This window comes from Gracilinanus agilis, chromosome 4, assembly GCF_016433145.1.
Source record: "Gracilinanus agilis isolate LMUSP501 chromosome 4, AgileGrace, whole genome shotgun sequence".
Lineage (NCBI taxonomy): Eukaryota > Metazoa > Chordata > Mammalia > Didelphimorphia > Didelphidae > Gracilinanus > Gracilinanus agilis.
In genome coordinates this window covers 224,493,963-224,517,318 of record NC_058133.1, presented here as the reverse complement: position 1 = coordinate 224,517,318, position 23,356 = coordinate 224,493,963, and the positions used below count along the sequence as shown (strand labels likewise).

General features: G+C 42.4%; 1 protein-coding gene across 1 annotated transcript; it reads right to left on the bottom strand.

The window, feature by feature from the left end:
- Window positions 1-2,824: 2,824 nt before the first annotated feature.
- On the bottom strand, window positions 2,825-4,884 carry LOC123244717 (UPF0450 protein C17orf58-like). The gene is made up of 3 exons (XM_044673274.1): window positions 4,831-4,884; window positions 3,692-3,883; window positions 2,825-3,015 (listed from the first exon to the last, which is right to left on the bottom strand). Exons 1-3 carry the CDS (start codon window positions 4,865-4,867, stop codon window positions 2,825-2,827), a joined length of 420 nt encoding a protein of 139 aa, XP_044529209.1. The 5' UTR covers window positions 4,868-4,884.
- Window positions 4,885-23,356: the final 18,472 nt, after the last annotated feature.

The window sequence follows — 23,356 nt, the reverse complement described above, 5'->3', positions numbered from 1 at the left end:
TTTTAAAGGGGCTTCTTTTGTATTACTTCCTATGCCTTCCTCTTAGTTTACATGTCCAATCACAACAGATGTTTTTCTTAGGACTGTCCAGGAGGCAGTCAGTAAATTTTGACTCATCACTCACTCTAGCACACGTGGGTCACAGACTTCCCAACTTGTGAATTAAGTGGGGATGTTCTCACCTTTGGTGATTAGATTAAGGATGGGCAGGGCAGATTTAATTTCATTATCACACTACACAAAAAGGAACCACATATTAGACCATTAAAACTTCACAACCAATTGCAGAAAAGCAGAAATATTAAATGCTTTCTTTTCAGATCAGAATGCAGTAAAAATTACATTCAATAAAGAGTCATGAAAAGATACATTAAAAAGCAAATGGAAACTAAATAATCTAATTCAAAAGAATAAATGGGTAAAAGAACAAGTGATAGAAACAACCAATAATTATAGAGAGAATGACAACAATGAAACAAGATACAAAATTTATGGAATGTAGCCAAAGCATCACTTAGGGAAAATTTGTATCCCAAAATGCTTACATCAATAAAATAAAGAGCAGATCAATGAATTTAGCATGTAAGTAAAAAAAATAGAAAAAAGAACAAATTAAAATGTCCCAATTAAACAGTAAAATTGGAAAATCCTGGAAATCAGAGTTGAGATTAATAAATTTGAAAGTAAAAAACCATTGAACCAAAAAATAAAACTAGGAGCTAGTTTTATGAAAATAAAAACAGAATAAAATAGAAAAACCGTTGGTTAATTTGATTTTTAAAAAGAAGAAGACCAAATTATGAGTATCAAAAATGAAAAAGGTAAATTTACCACCAAATAAAGGCAATTATTAGTAGCTATCTTGCCCAATTATATGCCAATAAATTTTAAATCTAAGTGAACTGGATAAATATTTCTAAAAATATAGATTGCTCAGATTAACAGAAGAGGAAATGAAATACTTAATTAATGATATTTTAGAAAAAGCAATAGAACAAGTCATCTATGTGCTCCCTAAGAAGAAATTTGCAGGACCAGATAGATTCATAAGGGAATGAACCAACACTTAAAGAACAATTAATTCCAATATTATAAACTATTTGGAAAAATAAGCAAGTAAAAAGTCCTACCAAATTCCTTTCATGACACAAATATGCTGATGATACCTAAACCAGGAAGGGTAAAGATAAAGAAAAAAAATAGACCAATTTCCCTAATAAATGCACAAATTTTAAATAAAGCACTAGCAAGGAGATTACAATAATATATTACAAGAAGCATGCACTATGACTAGGTAGGATTTATACCAGGAATGCAGGTCTGGTTCAATATTAGGGAAGTCATCAGCAAAATTGACTATATAAATAACAAAAACAATAAAAATCATGATTATCTCAATTGATGCAAAAAAGGAGAAAGCTTTTGACAAAATATAATGCTTACTCCTATAAAAACACAATACTGGAAAGCATAGGAATAAATGGAGCTTTCCTTAAATTGATAAGTAGTATTTATCTGTCAGGATAAGCCTTCCCAATAAGATAAAAAGTGAAACAAGGACACCCATTACCACCAGTATAATTTAGTATTATGCTAGAAATGTAGTTATAGCAATAAAAGAGGAAAAAGAAATTAAAGGAATTAGAATAGGCAAGGAGAAAATAAAAATATCATTCTTTACAGAGATGACGGCATACTTAGAGAATCCTAGACTGAAAAACTAGTTGAAATAATTAACAGTTTTAGCCAACTTGCAGGATATATGATGAACCCACATAAATCATCAGCATTTCTTTGTTTTCAACAAAGTCCAGCAGCAAAAGAAATTCCATTTAAAATAACACTAGGTCTTTATTTTTTAAATGTTTTTCTTCATATCTGATACACTCAATTAATTTTACCATTCTGGGAAAGCCAGTTTGGCACAGACATAAATTATCAAAAGCAGTAAAGTATGAAAGTAAACCCAGTATTTCTGTCATATCAGAAATGCTCAGGTGGATAAGATTTTGTTTTAAGTAAATTGTCTAGTAATCTCCAAAAATATAAAAAACTGAAATTTAAATCATTATCTCAGCACTGATTTCTTTGTACTTATATCCCCAGAGCTCAGCATACTGCCTGGCACATGGAAGGCCATTAAGAAATATTTGATTGATCAATTCATTTTGGAATCTGTAGAATCTCAAAGAAGAACTATAGAACTGTCTATCAGTCAACACCCAAAATAGTTAAGATTTTTTAGTTCAATAAAAAGAAAATATTTTCTGTGAATTATTTTTCCTATAAAATCATAATTTAAAGCAGCAAAACACATAGCAAAAAATAATTAACCCTAAAAAATAAAGTGAATATGAAGCAGTAACCTATGAAGTGAACAGGTCAACTATCTGAGCTCTGAATCAGTGTGTCTTATTCTATATTGGAATATCTGCAATTGAAGTTAAGAAAAATTTTTTTTTAATAAAAACCCTTTAGCTTATGTCTTAGAATCAATATATAACCAGGAAGTATTTCAGGTCAGATTTGAACCCAGGACCCCCTGTCTCTAGACCTGACTCTCAATCCACTAAACCACTTAGCTGCTCCCAAAGTTAAAACAAATTTTAAGACACATTTCAAATATTCACAAACAACAACATCCTTAGGATCAGGAATACTGGAAGGAATCCATAACTGGCTCATAAGGGCTGAACTCAAAGACTTCCCAAGGAAGTAGTGGGGGCCCCAGGCTAGTGGAAGGCTAGGCTGAGTGAAGGTAGATGTCCTTGGAGTCACTGAACCCCAACAGAACCAAGACCTCTGATGAGCTTTGGAAGGGGCTTCAGATACACTTGGTATGAGCTGCCCTTTGGATTTTCTCATCCCTTTTGCGGTTAAATCTTTTCACATAACTGCTGCTACTCCTGAGCAATCCATCTCCAGGCCTCAGGCGCCCTTGTAAGACCCGCAGCAAAGCTGTGGAGAGCTGCCGTCTCTTGTGGTAGATGTGACCCATGACTATATACCTGCTGCCTGAAAGAGAACCAGAATATCAGAGAGTCAGGGAAAGTGTCAGCCAAGCAGATGGTGGGGGGGGGGAAGAGAAGGAGATGTTGGAAAAGAAGCTCATAACGGGATGACGGATTGGTATGATATTTGTGGGGTTCTCTAGTCTGTGAAGACTTCAAAAGCAAAAGACCTGCTTAAAATGCAATTCTGGACCATCCCAGAGATATAGATGTTCCTTGTCCTAACAATGATGCTGTTTCTCATCTGGATTTGTAATTCTCATCCCAACGATGAGGAAAGAAACATCTGTGCAGCTTTAATGATACAAGCTCTCAAGTACAATGGCTTTTATGAAGAAACTGCCCGTTTTTCAGGAACCAAAAAGCAGGAGAGAAAACAGGAAGTTTGGGGGTCTATAATAGGCTGCAGGCCTTGGAGTCAGGGGATGCGGTTGTTCAGATCCAACTCTGGCCATTTAAAAGCTGTATGACCACTGGACAAGGCTCTGAAGCTCTCCCGGGTGACCCTCTAAGTCCTACGTATGGGTTTACGTGAAGGGACTTCCAACTTCAACCATGGGCTGCGCTCAGTGGACGCCACAGAAAGAAGAGCCTGAAGCCTCTCCCTTTCCAACTATTCAACCCTGGAGTGAAGTGAGGCACACAGAGACACAAGGTCACCTTTGGGAGAGCTTAGTTACCAAATTTAAAATCTGGATATGGCTTATTGCAGCTGGAGGAATCCAATGCGAGCACATGAACTCGGAAAAAGAAGCCGTCTGGGGTGACATAGAGGCGGTTAGTCTTGTACAGCCCGTGACTGTTGACCAGCAGAGAGACCAGCTGGACGCCTTCACCAAGCACTTCTACGTCATGGACGATTCCATTCACTGCTACTTTCCAGATTAAAAAAAAAAAAAAAAAAGTATGAAGGGGGAAAAGGAAAGCACAGAACTAATTTCTTCTTGAAATCCCAGATTTTGCCATGAGCTCAACTGGCTGAGTTATGACAGCTGCCTCCCTTCTCCCTTTAATTCTGCTGGAAGACTGGCCAGTCTTGGGGAGTCTCTGATTAAGCATTCAATTTACTTTCCTAGAAGAGCATGGATTCAATCCCTCCTCTAACACTGGCTGATTAGCCTTGTGACTCTGGGCAAGTCATCTAACTTCCCTAAGCCTCAGTTTCTTATTTCGCACAAGAAGGAAAATACCTGGTAGATACTAGGGTTGAGGAGGTAAGCTTCAAACTAGACCATGTAGATTCCAGCTCTAGGGCTGGAAAGGATCTCTGAGGCCATCTACTCTAAACTCCTCATTTTTCAGATGGGGAAACTGAGGCCCAGCAGTAAGTGGCTTGCCCAAGGTCACATAGGTGATATACATCAGAGATAGATTTGAATCAGGTCCTCAGATTCTCAGATCAAGGCCCTTTCCTTTAAGCCATGCTGCCTCCACATTTTGCACACTTTAAAACTCTATGTAGAAGGGGCAGCTAGGTAGCTCAGTGGATAGAGAGCCAGGCCCAGAGAGTGGGAGATTCTAAGTTCAAATCTGGCCTCAAGCACTTCCCAGCTGTGTGACCCTGGGCAAGTCACTTGACCCCCCATTGCCTAGCCCTTATCACTCTTCTGCCTTAGAACCAATATATAGTATTGATTCTAAGATGGAATAAAAAAAAAAAATAAACCTCTATGTAAGTGCTAAGTACTATCAAGCCTAAAAGCAAGTTAATTCTAGCTCTAAGTTAGCCTCCTACCAAGTGCCAGTTTAGTAATCCTAGCTCTTTGTAATTCCATAGCCTTAAAGATGAACAGGATTTTAATGGAAGTAACCATGTTACCAAATTCACTCATGCAATAGAATTCTTTTTCATCCATATCCCATTTGCATTCAGTCTCACAGGTCCTCTCCACATGGCCAGTATCTAAAAGGAGAGAAGAGAAGGATTATAAAAACAAAGATGGATTCAATTACAAATTTTTAAAAAACCTTTTAGAATTGATACTGAGTTATCAGCTCTAAGGCAGAAAAGTTTAGACAAGTGAGGTTAAGTGACTTGCCTACCATCATACAGCTAGAAAGTGTTTAAGACCAGATTTGTACCCAAGACCTCCCATCTCCAGGCCTGGCTAGGCTATTCATTGAGCCATTAGGATACAATTTTAAGCAGCTAGGTAATGAAGGAGTTATATGAAGGGCTGCTCTTGGAGTCAGAGACATCCGACTTCACATCCCACCCCGGGGCAAGTCATTTAATCTCAATTTCCTCAGCTGTCAAATGGGGCTAATAACACCACTGACCTCACAAAGCTTTTGTGATGTGGCAATAATACATATAAAACACTATGCAAACCTTATTATTATAAGCATTCTATTTCTCAAACTGTCATTCTGTTTGCATTTGATTCTGAACCATTTGGGTCATGACTAGATTGAAAATTATGCTTCAAAATCCTATCAGGTTCCAATAGTTTTAACAGCATTTAGGTCATCATATAGGAATGAGAATTGTCTGTTCACTAAGATGAATTTTTAGTACCCCCAGAAAGGTGCTCTCCAAAGTGCTGGTAATGCAACAATGTTTGGAAGAAAAGGGAGAAGACTTTATAACAGAAAAGTAGATAAGGCTGAAAAAATATATTCTTATAGGCTAGAGAAGAGCAGCAAGTACAGAAATCAGCTAAAGTCTGGAAATCAGTCAGAACTTGACCATTTACCAGCCTCGTGACTTTGAGCTTCACAAGGAAGCTGGATGGGACCCATAAGCCCATATAGTCTGATCCCCTCATCTTACTAAAATCAAGCTTAGAGATGAAAAGTGACTTGACCAAGGTTGCATTGTTGTTGAAAGAACCAGGATTAGAAACCAGGTCTAATTAATTTTTGGTCCAGTGGGCTTTCCACTGGACCCTGATTTCTGAGCCTCTTTCTCTCCCCTATGAAATGGAGATACCAATGTTTGCAGAACCTCAGAAGGCTGTGAGGACAACTATTGGAAGAGAAATCATGATTGCAGAGGTGCTAGTCAATTTATCAATCAGGCAACAAGCATTTAGTTAGCTCCTAACAAGCATCAGGCACTATGATAGGCCTGCAGATAGATACAGAGACCAAAGTATAACTAATGATTTTCTCCCAGCAAGCTAATTAATTACTTTTACTGCCTTGAGTGACCAGATCGGAGAAATGGGTGGATCTTCCAGAGGGACAATGAGGTCTTAAGGATGGCAGGATGCTGGGGTGCAGAAAGGAAGACTCAGGAAATAACTGAAGGGTTATTTAGTTGGAAGAGGGCTTAGCCTTGTTCTACTTGGCCCCTGAGAGCACAATTAGGAGTAGGGGGGTTGCAAATTGCTGAGAAGTAGATTTAGGTTTGATTTCAGGAAAACAAAAACAAAAAAAAGGTCTAACAATAAGAGTTGTCTTAAAATAGAATAGACTGCCAAAAGAAGAGTGTTCCCTGGCACTGAACTCTCCAAGAAAAGGAAGAACCACCAAAGACTTTTTAAAAGGTGCTTTTGTTCAAGCAGGGTTGGTCTAGGTGCTCCCTGAGGTCCCCTCCTCTTTGAGGATGGGGTGCAAATTGCTGAGAAGTAGACTTAACTTTGATTTCTGGAAAACAAAAACAAAAAAGTCTAACAGTAAGACGTCCTAAAATAGAATAGACCGCCTCAAGACGAGGCACTGAACTCTCCAGGAAAAGGAAGAACCACCAAGGACCTTTTTAAAGGTGCTTTTGTTCAAGTAAGGGTGGTCCCGGTGCTCCCTGAGATCCCCTCTTCTCTGAGCCTGTGGGAGTCTGATCGAGAGCGAGCTTTCTGAGATCTCTCCCACTCCCACTACATGCACTTCGGCGTCCAGAGCTCTACAGTCCAGGTGGATCTCACCTCCGCCGGGTGGGCGAAGACGGAGCAGCTGGTGGCTGAGCCAGGAAGCCTTTGAGCGGTTGCTCAGGGGTGCTCCCTCCTGGTCAGGGCTGGTTCGTCCAGGAGAATTGAGGCGCCCATTAAGTGGTAGGCACTGGTCCTCCACCCACCGGGGTCCAGGGCCAGACAGGGGAGGTCCAGGAGTCCGCAGGGGTGTGAGTACAGGCCAAGTAGTACGCCAGGACAGGCGGCGCTTGTTGACGCTGTTGTCCAGGGGTGCAGCCGCCACCAGAGGTGGCCACGGACTTCCCAATTCCAGGGCTGCATCGTTGCGGGCGCCGGTGCTATTCTCCATCCGAGGCCGTGGTCTAGCCTTTCTCCACTTGTCCCCCCATCCCCCAAGAATACGGGCTCCCAGCGTCCCCTGAGCCCGGGTCTTCTCTGCTGGGTATGAAAGAGAATCTGGGGAGAAAGAAGTGAGACATTGTGATGGAGAAAGAGCGAACTGAGAATCAAGAGATGCTACTGGAGAAAAGATGACTGAGAATGTAGAGTAGAGACTGTGCTGGGGAAGAAAGACAACCAAGAAACTGTGCTGGAGGAGAGAGAACCAGGAGAACGTTCTGGAGCAGACAGGACCCAAGAGAACCGGGAGACCTTGCTAGAGAATACCAAAAAATTTGAAACTATTTTGGAAAAGAGAGAAAACCTGGAGATTATGTTAGGAAAAAAAGGGACCAAAAACAAACAAGCAAAGAAACAACCCTGAGAAGCAGTGATGGAAAAGAGAGAATCTGGAACATAAAATCTATGCTGGAGATGAGAAGAACTTAGAATCAAGAGCTGAGAAAATCTATTGGAAATGATAGAGCCAAGAGTCAAGAAGACTACTGGAGATGTGAGAACCAAGAATAGAGACTGTGCTAGTGAAGAGATAACAAGAATCAAGAGTTTGTGCTGGAGAAGAGAGAATTGAGAACCAAGAGACTATACTGGAGAAGAAATACAACTGAGAACATGCTGTAGAAGAGATACAGAGGGTCTGTGCTGGAGAAAGAAGTCTCTTCAGTGAGAGGAGAAAACTATTGGAGCTTGGAAAAAAGAACATGATTTCTGCAGGGAAAGTAAAGAATGGTCTATGCCAGAAAAGAAAGAACAGAGGCCCTCAGAAGTGGGAGGAAAGAAGAGGGAATATAAGTTGGGGAAGAATGAGAGCAGAGATTCTATGGTGAAGAGAGAAAACCAAGGTCAGTACTGAAGAAGAGAGAGAACAGAAAATGTGTTCCAAAGAAAAAGGAAAACAGAGTTTCTTCAGGGAGAGGGGAAAATAGAGAATTTTTATTGGAGAAGAGGGAAAACAGACTGTTTGAGGAGAATCAGGAATCTTATTGGAGAAGAAAGAGAATCTAGAACAGAGTGTGCTGGAAAAGAAAGAGAATAGAGAATCTTTGAAGAGAAGGAACAAAAGAGAATCTGTACTGGAAAAAAGAAAAGGATCTCTTCAAGAAGAGTGAATCTGAGAGTTCATTCTAGAGAAGAGAGAATAAAGAATATGAGCTGAAGACAAGAGAACAGAGGAGTATATTAAGGGAGAGGAAAAAACAGAAACTGTGCTAGAGGGAAAAAAAGGATTAAGAACAGAGAATCTGACCTGGAGGAGAGACAGAACAGAGAGAGTCTGCAGGGAATGGAGAAAGCAAAATTTGTGATAAGGAAAAAAAGTAGAGGATTTCTGAAGGGAGTGGAAAGAATAGAGAACCTCTGCAGGACAGAGATGAGAACAAATAATTTGCTGAGGGTATAGAGAATAAAAGGTTTGTGATAAAGAAGAGACAGCATAGAGTCTTCAGGAGGAGGAAGAATCTATGTTGAAGAAAATGGGAGAACTGAGAGAAGAAAACAGAGAAGAAAATATCGCTGCAGGAAGACAGCTGAATAGAGAGGCTATGCTGGAGCAGAGAGAACCAAGAGTTTATGTGGGGAAAGGAGAGAATATAGAGTATACTGGGTAAGAGAGATATCAGAAAGTCTCTATGAGATGAAGAGGAGGAGAATATGAATTTGTGCAGAATCAATCAACTGATAAACAATTAACATTTATTACATTTCTGCTCTATACCAAGCACTGTTCCAAATGTTGGGGATACAAAAAGAGGCAAAAGATAGTCCCTACCTTAAAGTGGTTCCCATCTAAGAGAGAGGTAGATGTCCACAACTCTAGGGTTTTTCTCTGGCTTTCCCCCCATGCCAGGAACATGCTCCCTCCTCAACTCTGACTACTAACCTTCTTGGTTTTCTTTAAGTCTCGACTAAAATTTCACCTTTTTTTCTCCAACTCTTTCCCTCTTTTAATTATTTCTTATTCATCCTAAACACAGCTCACTTTGTATATATTTGTTTCCATGTTGCTTCCCTATTAGATAGTAAGCTCCTTGGAGGCAGGGACTGTCTTTTGCCTCTTTTTGTATCCCTAGCACTTAGCACATGGTGGGGGGGGGGAGAGAGAGATAGAGATAGATAGAGAGAGAGAGAGAGAGAGAGAGAGAGAGAGAGAGAGAGAGAGAGAGAGAGANNNNGAGAGAGAGAGAGAGAGAGAGAGAGAGAGAGAGAGAGAGAGAGAGAGAACATCTGTGGAGAAAGGAGAAAATTAGTCTAATAGTTGCAAGGAGAAGAGGGAATATCCATTTCAACAAGAAAAAAGAACAGATAATATGTGCAGGAGAAGGGAAAGAATAGCTTTTTTTTTTTTTTTTTTTTTGAAGACAGGGTATGGAACTCTGTGTATGGAGAAGAAAAAGAGCCCAGAAAGAAACAGAAATGTTTTCTAGAAAGGAAAGAAGGGCTAGAGAACAGAAAAAGCCAAGTTTCTATAGAGGGAGAAGAGAGAATTAAAGTTCTATGACAGGGGTCGACAAAGTATGGCTCTCGAGCCATATCTGGCTCTTTTGAGGGCCAGGTATGGCTCTTTCTGCAGGAGCCATGAAGTCAAATTTTTTTTCAGGCGCTGTTACAGGAGCGCACACTGTGAGCACTGTATGGCTCTCACGAAATTACATTTTAAAAAATGTGATGTTTATGGTTCTCACGGCCAAAAAGGTTGCCGACCCCTGTTCTATGAGAAAGATGAGTGACAACTCAATCTCTACTGGAAAAAAGATTGATCCAGGTCTGTAGAGAAGAAAAAAGAAAGTCAAGGTTCTAGATGGAGAGTGGGGGGTGGGGAGGGAGGAAAGGAGAGAGAATAGAGAATATATGTCCAGAGAAATAAAAGCACCAAGTCTACAAGGAGGAAAATGAGGTGCATGAGAGGCTATGAAGGGGAGAAATAGGTAGTCACCTGTTTTGTCAAGTTGGGAAAAAAGGGCATTGAGAACCTTTCACAAACTGACCTATCCTGCCCTATGACACCTAAACTGCCCAAACCACACTGCTGTCTAATGCCAAAACACATATTACTCTCCCCCTTCTGTGTCCTGCTTATATGATACCCTGTGAAGAGAGAGCATGGTATAGTGGGTAAAGCCCTGATTCCAGAGTCAGGATCTCTGTTCAAATCCTACCTCTCACTTGCTTTGACCTTGAATGAGTCACTTAACTTTCCTAGACTTTAGCTTTCTCCTCTGTAAAATAGGAGGGGGAAAAGATACTAGATGTCTAAGTTCTCTTCTAGCTCTAGATCTATGAATCAATGTCTGGAATTTTTTCCCTTCACCTTTTAATCTGTTCAGTAGTAAAAATTGTTTAAAAGCCAAAGTAAAGGGACCTTTCTCCATGAAATCTTCCTGAAACTCTCTTTATTTGTGTCTCCAAGTCAGGAATGACATTTTTTTCTTCAGACTTCAAAATGTACTTGTCATCCCTCCTCTATCACTCTGCCTTCCCATAGAATATAAGCTCCTTAAGGGTAAGATATATTAAATTTTTTTCAACATTCCCCATTGCAATTAGTAAATGTTATTTAATGGATTCAACCCTCTAATGCAGTTATCACATATAATATTGTGTATTGTGGTTCGCCTCATGTATTATGCATATATGTCTTCAGTTTTCATTCCTCATTCTTAGAATACAAGTTTCATGAGGGCAGGGACTCCCATCCTATATAAAAGTTACATCTCCCTCAGTACTGAACATATTTGTTTTTGTTGAGTTGTTTCAGTCACATCTGATTCTTTGTGACCTTCAATATTTGGGGTTTTCTTAGCAAAGACACTGGAGTAATTTGTTATTTCCTTCTCTAGCCCTTCTCCCCCTCCCACCCACCCCCATAACCTTTACTTTTTTTTTAGTAACAACTCTAATGCAGAACAGCAAAGGTTAGGCAAATGAGGTTAAATGACTCACCTAAGGTCACATAGCTAAGGAAATGTCTGAAGCCAGATTTGGACTCATGTTTTCTCTACTCCCAGCTTGGCATTCTATCCACTCAATCACCTAGATGCCCCCCCTGACTTATTTTTATAGATGAGGAAATTGAAGCAAACAGGGTTAAAGTGATTTGACCAGGGTCAAAGTTAGTAAGTGCTTGAGGCTGGATTTGGATTCAGAACCTCCTGACTACAGGGCAAGGCATTCCATCCACTAAACCTTTCCAACTCTGCAACCTCTCTTAATCTGGGAGCTCTGGGCTGTTCCAGACTTTTGTCTCTGAGAGTTGCTTTTCTGGCCTTTTTGATGAAAAATCTTACTTCTTTGGGTTCTTTCTTCAATACATCTAGAACATCTGTCTCTTACTTATTGACAGTTTGTTCAAAATGTTCAAAGAATAAATGCCAAAGGCTGGGAGTGGGGGATAGCTTTCTGCTGCTGTAGGGGCAGCAAACTAATTGTTTAAACACCCCTGACAAGAGAGCTATTTGGTTTTCCCATCCTTGTTGACAATGTCAGCTGGAACTCCACAATGCTCTATGGCCTTTGAGTGGTACCAAAGACACCCCCCCAAAAAAAAGACCTATCAATCTGGTCGTGGCTCTCCTGACCCCTTACTCTCTATTTCTCTCTCTCTTTATTTAGCAATTGAGAAAAAGGCCTCAAATGGTGTGAAGTAAAGAACAAGAAATTAATAGTTTTCACCAAATCTTGTGAATATTACTTCATTTTCCTATTAACCTGAGAGGCTAGGCTGATCTAATAGATATAAGAGCTATTTATCCTTCTTTCTTTCCTTCCTTCTTCCCTTCCTTTCTTCCTTTTTTTCTCTTCCTTTCATCCTTTCTTCTTTTTTTCCCTTTCTCTCTCTCTTTCCCTTTCCTTTTAACTACTATTTTTTTGGCTTTCTTTTTTTTTTCTTGCATTCTTATTCCTTTAGTTTGAAGTGTTAGGTGCTACAGGACCCCATTTGCACCCTTAATCATCTCTTTAAAACCACTTTTCTCCAGAAATAATGGCTGGTTCTAACTCTTGTTTTTCAAAGGGGTCAATTTTGAGTCAGTCTGTAAAATATTGTGCCAGGTACAGCTGAATAAAGCTTTGGTCTGTATCCAATTCCTTACTATCAACTATCACCATCTGTTGTCATGGGAAAGATTGATATTTGGGTTAAACGCCCCTTAACTCATTCAATTTCCATGTGGAAAAATAATCTAAAGTAAATTGCCCTGTGTGGTTACAGCAGCTATTTTTCCAGGAGACAGGGAATCAAAGGAAACATCCAAAGGAAAACAAAAACACCTTCTCCCTAGAGACTGCTTCTGCCTCTCTTTATTGCCTCCATCCCATATTTTCATCTCATCCATGAAATATGATTTTAAGGAGAGAGGTTCCCATCTTTTGGTGCCTCAGGTCTTCTCTGAGACCAAAGGGAAGAGTGAAGATATTTCCAGATCTCTCCTGACTCTGCACCCCTCCCTTCCTACTTAACCCCTGCTCCTGTCTTCTGCAGACTTTCCGAGGGATTCGTCTCCACTTTCCCTGGAATTTACAGTAATTTCTTTCTACAGTAATTAATTTACAGTAGAATGCACCAACTGCAGCCTGAACCCACAGGCACCTCTCGGGAGGCTTCCCTGGAGGCATAACTAAAGCATCCCATTCTCGAGGCACACACACGCTCCCCCACCAAGTCACAGCCTGAGAACTCAGCTGAGAGCCAATTGCGGACAGCTCCCGCAGGGCCACTGCGACCCGCCTGGAATGCCAGTCCTGCGTTTGCATTCTGGGCGCCTACCCTGTGCAAAGGTCTCGAGAGGGAGGCAGCTAGGCAGCCAGGCAGTCGGCGATCCCTTTTCAAACACGGGGCTGCTAGCCCTCCGCTGATGGGGCCGCCACTTAACATGCAGCCTTTCCTCTAGCTCTTCCCACTGCTCTCTCCTCACATCAGTGCCACAGACAGCCTGGAACGAGCGAGCGTCTCTCTCCTAAGAGGCTGCCAGGGGAAAACACACTGGACACAGGCTGGGCTTCATTCTCCCGGGAAAAAAAGCCTCAAGAGAGCCTGCCGGTCCTTCAGCTCCTTAGAACTCCTCGCCTTTGTCTCCCTCTTTCTCAGGGCGCGCCGTCTTTCATCCTTCTTACCTTTTCTCTCTGTCCCTGGGGTTTCTGAGGATGATCCAATGAGCAGACAGAGAAGCCAGAAAGCTCTCTCTAATGGCATTGTGAAGAAGACCACTTTGGCAGTCTCTCAAGCTGAGCTTTCAGCCTTTGCCTTCCTCCCTCAGCTCTCCACCCCCGTTCATGCTAATGAGGGGCAGCCTTTGGGGAAACTGGGAATCATTCACTGAACCTACCACTGGAAAGAGAGCAAATTGCTAAGTGACCCCCCTCTACTTGCCCTTTCTCCCCTAGATGATGGGGATGGGCTCACCCCTTTTCCCCTTTCATTTTTGGTTGGAAGAATTAGATCATGATGGACCCGGGTCTGAAAAAAAAAAAAGAGGGAGATCAGCTGGTTCTTTGCTCAGGCCTGACATCTGTAGTCCCTGCTGTATCTGGGTCAATGTGGTCCCTAATATCTCAGTGTCACACATTGCTCCTGATCTGACATCTCTCCCACCATGAGTAGACAGATACACTACGCCAGAAAAGACATATGGAAGCCTGGGTAAACTCAGAAACTTTGGAGCATAGGAACTCAAAGAGCTACCTGTTTAAAAAAACAAAAACAAAACAAATAAAAGAAAACACAGAAACCTCACACATCTTTGACCTGGTTCATGGAATCATGGGGTCTTTCTCTATAAGGGAAGGCCTTGCAAAAGTCTGTGTTTCTTGGGCTTCTTGTTTCTTATTCTGGAATCACAGATATAAAGCTAGAAAGGACTGATATAATAGTCCATTTTACAGATGAGAGAAAAGGTACAGGAAAGTTAAGTGATATGCTGAGTTAACATAGGAAAACCAGAGCTTCGAACCCATTTTGTTCGGTTCTGATGGTCACCTTATATATATATATATATATGAGAGATATGGAAATCTCATACTGATTTAACTAATAAATGAGAAAACCTTTATTAAGCTCTTACTCTATGAGAGAATTGTACTAAGCACTCATTATAAAAATACAAAATGAAGCCAGTCCTGGCTCCTGAGCAGTTTATCTAATTCTAATACAGGAAGATGAAATACATAAGGAAACAATGGCCAAAGAGCTGTATTTTGATTTGGAGAATTAGTGGTGTGATAAGCACAACAATAGGGAAGTAGATCGAAACATCTTTTTCAGTAATGATGGCAATTTTGATTAGAGTATGTTCCCCAAACTAGAAAGTAGAAAGGGTTGTGGAGGCAGGGGAAGGGAGGACTTGACACCAAAGCAGTGGCAAGTCAGCTAGGGAAAAAATGGTGGGGAGGATTGTTAAAGTAAAGCATAGCTGGGACTTGGGATATAGTGAAATAGGTGAAGTACCCACTAATCAGTAAAGCAGTCCCCCCACCCCTACCCCAAGCAGTAGTTTTTTGACTGAAAGGGTTAAGTTATCAGAGCATAGTTTCTGGTCCAGGTGGCAAGAGAAGATGGCTTAGCTTAAAATACTAGAAGAGAATAAGGGAAGATATGAAGGTTCTTTTCTTTTTTTCCTAATATTACCTACCCTTTTCCCCATCTTTCTCTTCCTTACTCTCTTAAATTTTTCCTTATAACAAAGACTTTTTTTTCAGTAAGAGAAAAAATGGTAAAACCAATTAACATGTTTAAAAAAAACCCCTGATATTATATGCAATGGTTTATTTATTTGTTTTTGGTTTAGCATATATGCAATGTTTTATATCAGTGGACACCAATGCCTCTGCAAAGGAGCACAAAGGAGGTATCTTCTCTGTCCTTTGGCTTGGATGTATTAATTTTGAAATATTTCATTTTTTATTCTGAGGATTAGTTTTATAAAAGGAAGGACTTTTTTTTTTTAATACCTTACATTTTATACCAGGAACAGACTTTTTTCTAGTCCTCTTAAGGGACAGAACTAGGACAATAGTCCTTGAAATACACAAACTATGTGGGGATAAAACTTAGAAGGTTTTCAGGATCAGTTATCTCATCTGCAAAATGTGATAATATTTGTATGGTCAGCTTCATAGGGGTTTGTTCGATTCAACAAATATTTATTATGTGCCTTCTGTCTGAAAGGCTTTGTGATGGTTCTGGAATTATAAAGATAAAAATGAAACTCTCAATCCCTGAGGAGCTTAAAAACCATTTGTTCATGTATAAAGTGCTTTACAAAGGATAGTAATCTCTAATCTCCAAAGAGTTGTGATTCTGCTGACCACATCTCTGTTCTAGGTAAAACAATTTTCTATTGAGTAGAGCTGTCCAACAACATAAGGCCTTGGTTCCTGGGGTAATAAAGTCCCATCACTTGTGTTTAATACATCTGAAACAGAATGAGTCTGTCTGGGACACTGTAGGTGGGATTCCTGTAGATAGTGGGGTAGACTTATCCCTTTCTTTCAAGTCAATTATTCTGACTTCTATTTGAAGTGATGTTATCTGCTTTAAAAAGAAAAAAGATATATTTTAAAGCTTCCCGAGTTCATTCCCCCTAGACAGAGCACCTTATACATAGAAGCTATTTATAAGGACTTGTTTAGTTGAATTGAGATTTTTAAAAAGGATCAGTCCAAAATGTAAGTTGCATAGTTTTGCTCTGTGTTTGTGAAACTTGGATGGAGGGGGGGGGGGTTGGACAAAATATCTTTCTTGGTATCAGTCACTGTGTTCACACTTTCATACTTTTAAATGAAATGTACTTATTATGTGTAAAGTACTGGTCTAATTTCTTTGAATACAAAGAGAAAAGTAAGGGTCGCTGTTCTCAAGGTGCTCACATTCTAATGACTTTTAGGAAGATAAACTCCCCTGTAGCCTCCTGTTTGGGGGGGAGGGAGACTTTTTTTTCATCCTCAAAACTTTAAAGTGCCCAGAAAGCACACTCTTTGGGAATGACCCATTTAAACTCCATTTTTATTCTTATCCCAGTTAAATGTTTTCTGCCCTTCACAAATTAACTTGGCACATTTGGCATATTTGTCCATATCCCCAATTCTGGAAAGTTCTCTGGGTTCCTAGGAAGGCTTAGAGATTGCAATTAGCCCCAGATACAAACCAAAAGAAGTTCAACAAGCAAAAGACATTTTATAAAGCCTTTATAAAGAGGTTACTTACTGCTTCATACCCAAAAAGGGCCTTTTCCAAAACAAGCAAATAAGAAAAAAGAAAGCAAAGTGAATATGAGAATAAAAGGAACTGACAGCAAAGGGATGAAAGAGAAAAAGACAAGGAAAAACAGGTCACCACTCATGTTAGGGACCAAGACTTTAAGATAAAATAGTCACTCTTCTAAGAATAGATATCATTCACTCTTCTAAGATAAGATATTGATCATAGGCCCAGCCATGCTTGGAGACAGTAAGACGCCACAGGAGATTTTCTATGCTCCCTTTCCGCGTTCCTTTCCCCTTAGTATCTGCCGACCCCCTTCTGCCCTCAACCTATATATTCTTGTCATAGATCTGCAATAAACGAGCCTTGCTTCCATCCAAACGACTCTGTGTCTTGCGCGCGAGGTCTCCTCTCTTCTCCCCCTATGGGTTCTTAGGTTGCCGTTTCCCCGGACCCCTCGGTTGTGTCCGGCTGGACCCGGACAGTGGCGCCCAACGCGAGACCCGGCGAACACGGCTTACCGGACAACTGAGGAGCAGCTGTCGCGGCCGCGAAGATACGTAACGGGTAGAGGCTGAGCAAGACGCCTCGAGGTAGGGTAAGTTGTCCCATCCCCCATAGGCATTTAAAAATCAAGAGTGTTTCTAAAAAAAGTGTGTGTGTGTGTGTGTGTGTGTGCAAGGAAAGTGGAAGGAATACGTGTGCATGATGGGAAAAACACTCTCGAAGGAAACAGTGTTCGTGACTGAACTAAAAAATAGTCTCAGGGAGAGAGGTATCAGAGTAAAAAAGAAGGACCTGTTCAGGTTCTATGGCTTGATTCGTGACATTCTTAAAGAAGCCGACACGAGTCAACAAGTCTCGCACCTCCTCAGCTTGGCTGAGGACGCTATCTTAGAATCTAAGATAAAAAATGAAGAACCAAACTCGACTAAAGAACAGAGCTCGCCCCTCAAGGGGAATGAGCGTCCCTCGTCTCTTTTAGACAAACCTATCAAAAATCCCTCCCTTGAGGAGCCCCTTGTTCCCTCTAAGCCCAGACCATGCCTTTATCCAGTCCTATACAGGGACCCTCCTCAAGATAGCACACTTAATCCGGTTTATCAAGTAGAACTAGAGGAGGAGACAGCCCGCTACCATAACAATGGCCCTCTGAGGAATAGACCTCCTCCCTACAACCTCCCATCCCCCACCATCCAACTTGCCCTCCCACATGATTCCTCTGACTCCGAACAGGAGGAAGAGGGGGAGGAGGAAAGCGGATCCCGTGGACATTCCAGGGCCGCAGATACTTCAGGCCTCCCCCCCCATCATCGGCCAATTTATAAAAAATTAAAAATTAAGCACATTAAAGACCTGCATTCGGCAGTTAAAAATTATGGCCTGAATGCCCCTTTTACACTCTCCATCCTAGAAGGGCTTGGAGGAGAGGGGCACATGCTCCCCTCCGAATGGACCAAAGTTGTGCAATCTGTCCTATCCCGAGGGCAATTTCTAATTTGGAAGGCAGAGTTCCTTGATAGGGCAGAAAATCAAGCTAAGCTTAACTTAAAAAATGCCCATACAGCTAATTGGACGACCGACAGGATTGTTGGCCGTGACCAAAAGGGTCGGCACTGGGCTCGAGATTGCCGAGCCAAACCTCAGAACTTTTCCCCAATGTTGGGAAACGGGATGCAGGGCTCCTACGGGAGCCCCTGCCCAGTTCCCTTACTCGAGCCACAGCTGGCAGCGCAGGCCTGGACCTCTGTGCCGCCTCCACCCGAATATTGACCCCTGAAGAAGGCCCGGTAGTCCTCCCCACCGGCAAATTCGGATCACCGCCTCCTGGCATGTTTTTCTTGGTCATCAGCAGGGCGCTCACCACCTTACAAGGTGTAGTTGTGCACCCCACCCTTGTCGATAACGACTACACAGGGGAGATAAAACTTATCATAGAATCTCCGCATGGTCCCATTACCACCCCTGCTGGTAAACGCTTAGCTCAGGCCCTCCCCCTCCCCATGATAGGCGATTTTCCCGCCGCAGCCCAAAAACGAGGTCCTTCCTCACCCGGCTCTTCCAACATTTATTGGGTACAACAACTTACTGAGTCCCGACCCACTCTGCAATTAAAGATCGAAGGAAAAACCTTCACAGGGCTGCTGGACACAGGGGCAGACTCTACTGTCATCTCCCAGGCTCATTGGCCCCGTGCCTGGCCCCTTCAACCCTCAGCCACCCACCTGTCAGGAATAGGTCAGATCCAAGATACCCTCCAAAGTACTAAGCTCCTCCATTGGCAAGATACTGAGGGCAATAGTGGCACTACCCGTCCCTATGTAGTCGCGGGACTCCCCGTTAATCTCTGGGGCAGGGATATTCTAGCCCAGATGCGGCTCCTTATGGTTAGCCCCAGTGATGCTGTCACCACCATGATGCTGAAATCTGGGTACCTCCGAGGCAAAGGCCTTGGCAAGAACGAACAAGGCATCTTATACCCAATATCCCCCCCCAGCCCAAAACGATAAAGGAGGACTTGGGTCAAAAAATTTTTTATAAAGGCCACTGATCCCCCTGCAATCCAGGCTGATAAGATCACCTGGAAGTCCGATTCTCCTGTCTGGATTGACCAGTGGCCTCTAACATCTGAGAAGGTTCAAGCTGCCCTAATGCTAGTGCAGGAGCAACTCTCTCTTGGACACCTTGAACCTTCCACTTCCCCATGGAATACACCTATTTTTGTTATTAAAAAGAAATCGGGGAAATGGAGACTTCTACAGGACCTACGTGAGGTCAATAAGACCATGCTACCCATGGGGGCTTTACAGCCAGGCCTTCCATCCCCTTTTCCATTCCCATAGTCAATTCCCCATCCCCCTCATTGACACAGCTCCAAGCTCGAGGCTTTAGCATTGCCCCAGATAAAATTCAAACTCAAAGCCCAAGAAACTCTTTATCCCGTTAAGTGGCAATCAGACTTTGCTTCTTGCTCACGCCCTCTTTGTTCTCAATTTCCTTACGCTGGATGCCGAAGGGCGTTCCGCTGCTGATCGCCACTGGAATCCGCATACTTCATCTAAACTGGCCACAGTCCTTTGGAGTGACCCCGTCAGGGGCCTCTGGTGTGGCCCCGACCCTGTCATTATCTGGGGAAAGGGCTCCGCCTGTATTTTTGATAAAGCGGCTAATAATGCCGTTGGATTCCATCTAGACTGATTAAACCTTTCGCCCCAGATACTAACCCTCCTAAGCCAGGGTTTTGTCCCTGAGAAGTCTTTTTCTTCTTCCTTTTTCAGAACCACAACCCTGACGACATCACAGATGGGACCTCAGATCCTGAACTCGTTTTCTCTGGCAGTTTACATCATCTACTCCACCTTCCTTCCAGTCACCACTTCCAGTCCTCATCTCCTGGTCCAACAATGGTGGGAGATCATCAATCCAGTTAATCAAGCCATCATTACCTCCGTTTCTTCTTCCCAATGGCCCCAATGGACGTGGTTTCCTTCCATTCTGGTTGATCTTTGTGCCCTAGGCGCCCCCCAGATGTCCTCAATCCACTACTGTGCCCCTACCTTCCCTGGCTTGCCTATCCTCCCGGATTACTGGACTCAATACACTCAGTTTCCTCTATATGGCTGCCCTGGCTTTGATCAGCCACCACACTGTGGGGATCAGACAGACGGATTTTGTGCAGCCTGGGGATGTGAAACAATTGGTACTGGATATTGGATCCAGGTGAACCAGGATTTGATATCAATAACCCACAATCTATCCCGTCCATCTGTGTGCTCCCCCAGTCCTCCTAATTGTAATCCCCTCATTATCACATTTACCAACGTGGGGAAACGAAGTGTTAAATGGACAGATGGCTTGACTTGGGGTTTACGACTCTGTAAGAAGGGCGGTTTTGATGATGTTCTTCTTTTCACCCTCCGCCTCCGTGTGCAGCCCCTCATTGTTTCTGTTGCTAACATCATCCTCTCGGATCAATGACGCCCTTTTTCCCCTAACCCCCAGCCATTACCGACTCCCACGTCTCTCCCCATCCCATCGGTCCCCCTTTTTTCCCCTTCATCTCCGAATACCTCCTCCCAGCTACAGTCCCAGTCACAGCAAGGGTCCCCGCGCTGCGCCGCCTTTTCTCGCCGTCTCACTCTTGCTGAAGTCTCTGGCCATGGCCTTTGTTTAGGCACCATTCCCCGATCTCATGCCCACTTATGTAACTCCACCCTTGACCTCCCCCCTTCCCCTTCCTTTTTGGAAGCCCCGAATAATGGCTTTTGGGCTTGCAATACTGGCCTCACCCCTTGTATATCTCTTCTAGTTTTCAATACCTCCTTTGAATTCTGTGTTCTTGTCCAGCTATGGCCACGTATCTCTTTCCACACAGACGATAGTGTGGCCTCCCTCCTCTCCCCCTCTCCTAGAACACGTAGGGAACCCTTTACTACTTTAGCTATCCTGTTAGGACTTGCTGCAGGCATTGGCACTGGCACTACTGCCCTTCTCCAGACCCAACACGTGGCCGCTCTTCAGATGGCCATGACAACCGACTTAGAAGCTCTTGAAAAGTCGGTCACAGCACTGGAACAATCCCTTACATCCTTATCAGAGGTAGTCTTACAGAATAGACGAGGACTGGACCTTCTCTTTTTAAAAGAGGGGGGATTATGCGCAGCCCTCAAAGAGGAATGTTGTTTTTACGCTGACCATACTGGCGTTGTGAGAGAATCTATGGCAAAATTGCGTGAACGGCTAGCCCAGAGGAAAAGGGAAGCCGAGGCACAAGAAGGATGGTTCAACACACTCCTCAAGGGTTCCCCCTGGCTTTCCACCCTGATTCCCACTATTATTACACCTCTCTTTATATTTTTATTGATCTTAACCTTTGGCCCTTGGGCCTTCCAACGTCTAACGAAACTCATCAAAACTAACGTTAACTCAGCCCTTGATAAGTTCCCTATGGTTCAATACCATCGTATTGAGATGATGGACACAGAACAACCTGGCGGCACTCGTTTGCAGTTTTCCAGCAGGGCGGTAACCCAATGACGGGAGTAGCACAGGTCCTCAACCCTTGATGGCTGAGTAACTCCCCCTGTGTAGCCTAAGACAGGGGCCGTCGCTGCCAATCTCACTTATGGATTGACCAGGGAACACAAGGTGTCTTGGGAAAAACTTCTGGTCCAATCTCACTTATGGATTGACCAGGGAACACAAGGTGTCTTAGGAAAAACTTCTGGTGTTAAGACAGACTTGGATGGAACAACGACCAAAGGATAATAAACTTATTCCTTACGCCCTTCTATTTAAAAAAAGAAAGGGGGAATTGTTAGGGACCAAGACTTTAAGATAAAATAGTCACTCTTCTAAGAATAGATATCATTCACTCTTCTAAGATAAGATATTGATCATAGGCCCAGCCATGCTTGGAGACAGTAAGACGCCACAGGAGATTTTCTATGCTCCCTTTCCGCGTTCCTTTCCCCTTAGTATCTGCCGACCCCCTTCTGCCCTCAACCTATATATTCTTGTCATAGATCTGCAATAAACGAGCCTTGCTTCCATCCAAACGACTCTGTGTCTTGCGCGCGAAGTCTCCCCTCTTCTCTCCCTATGGGTTCTTAGGTTGCCGTTTCCCCGGACCCCTCGGTTGTGTCTGGCTGGACCCGGACACACTCAGAGGGAAAATTTCACTCAAAATGAACTTACAGAACACAGGAGGCTTAGATTTGGGGGAAGTATTTATTTCCTACATAAAAAATAAATGGTTAGGGCAAAAAGACTCGGCTTACATTGACAAAACTTACTCAATAATTTATATTTATATGTATATTTACACATATGTATATGTCATATATAGATGTATACATAATATATGTATATAATTATACACAAAAATAATGTGTAATTACAATTTCCCCAGAGATTGAGTCATAAGCATTGTAACATGAAGCAGTTCATGAGACTATACAGAAGGGATTCCACATTTCACCTGTGTTCTACACTGTCCAAACAACTCCAAGTCCATGACTTCTCACAATCCAGGCTTAGGTTGGGACCCATCTTCCTAGCCAATGGCCTTTTTTCCCAATGAAGATATTACCCTTTTGGTCAGCTTTACTGACTGAAAGAGCCAAGGGCCTCAAACTCCAAACCGGACTGCACATTGCCCACTCCCTTATTTCCATTCCCTTCACTCCAACTCTATAATGTCCCACTATAAAGCTTCCCATTCCTTCCACCCTATGTTTCTTGGAATGTCTGTTCCACAGATAGCAAAGTTGCTTTGTTTTAAACCTTTTCTTTTTCCACTCCTTCCTTCTTCTTGCACTCATATTCTCTGGAATGCCCCTTGTTCTCCATTGCCATTTCAAGGATCTTCCTCTACCTGTGTCACTAAGTAATAGAGGATTACTCTAATCAAATTTACAAATTTCCAGATTTACAATATACAAATTACAAAATATACAAATTTCCAAATTCCAAATACAAATATCCAGATTTACCAATTGAGATTCTGGTAGATGTTGCCTATGGAATCCTTCCTTCCTCAATGAATTCAGGGCCTGACTCATTGTCTTTCTCTTTTTCCCAATTCTTCCCCTCACAGAGGGGACTTCATTATACAGATAACTTCCTCAAACACCCTAACTTTCAAATATCTCAATTTACTTGTTTCCCATGACCTGCTCCTCCATCTCACCTCAGATTTACAAAGAGATGGTCATACCTTTGACCAAGTGTTCTACTTCTAAGGGCTGTTGTGAGGATCAAATGAGATAATATTTGTAAAGTGCTTAGCACAATGTCTTGCACATAGTATGTGCTGAATAAATGTTTCCTTCTTGCCTACCTGCCACTTCCATGTTTAAATACTTTGAAATTCCCTTATGTGATGACAATCTGTTAAAGTT

Coding starts and splice junctions, on each gene's coding strand:
- LOC123244717 (XM_044673274.1), bottom strand. CDS start 4,867: ATGGATGAAAAAGAATTCTATTGCATGAGTGAATTTG. Junction 3,884..4,830: donor CTATTGCATGAGTGAATTTG/GTAACATGGTTA, acceptor TCTGGAAAGTAG/CAGTGAATGGAATCGTCCAT. Junction 3,016..3,691: donor ATATCCAGATTTTAAATTTG/GTAACTAAGCTC, acceptor GTTCTCTTTCAG/GCAGCAGGTATATAGTCATG.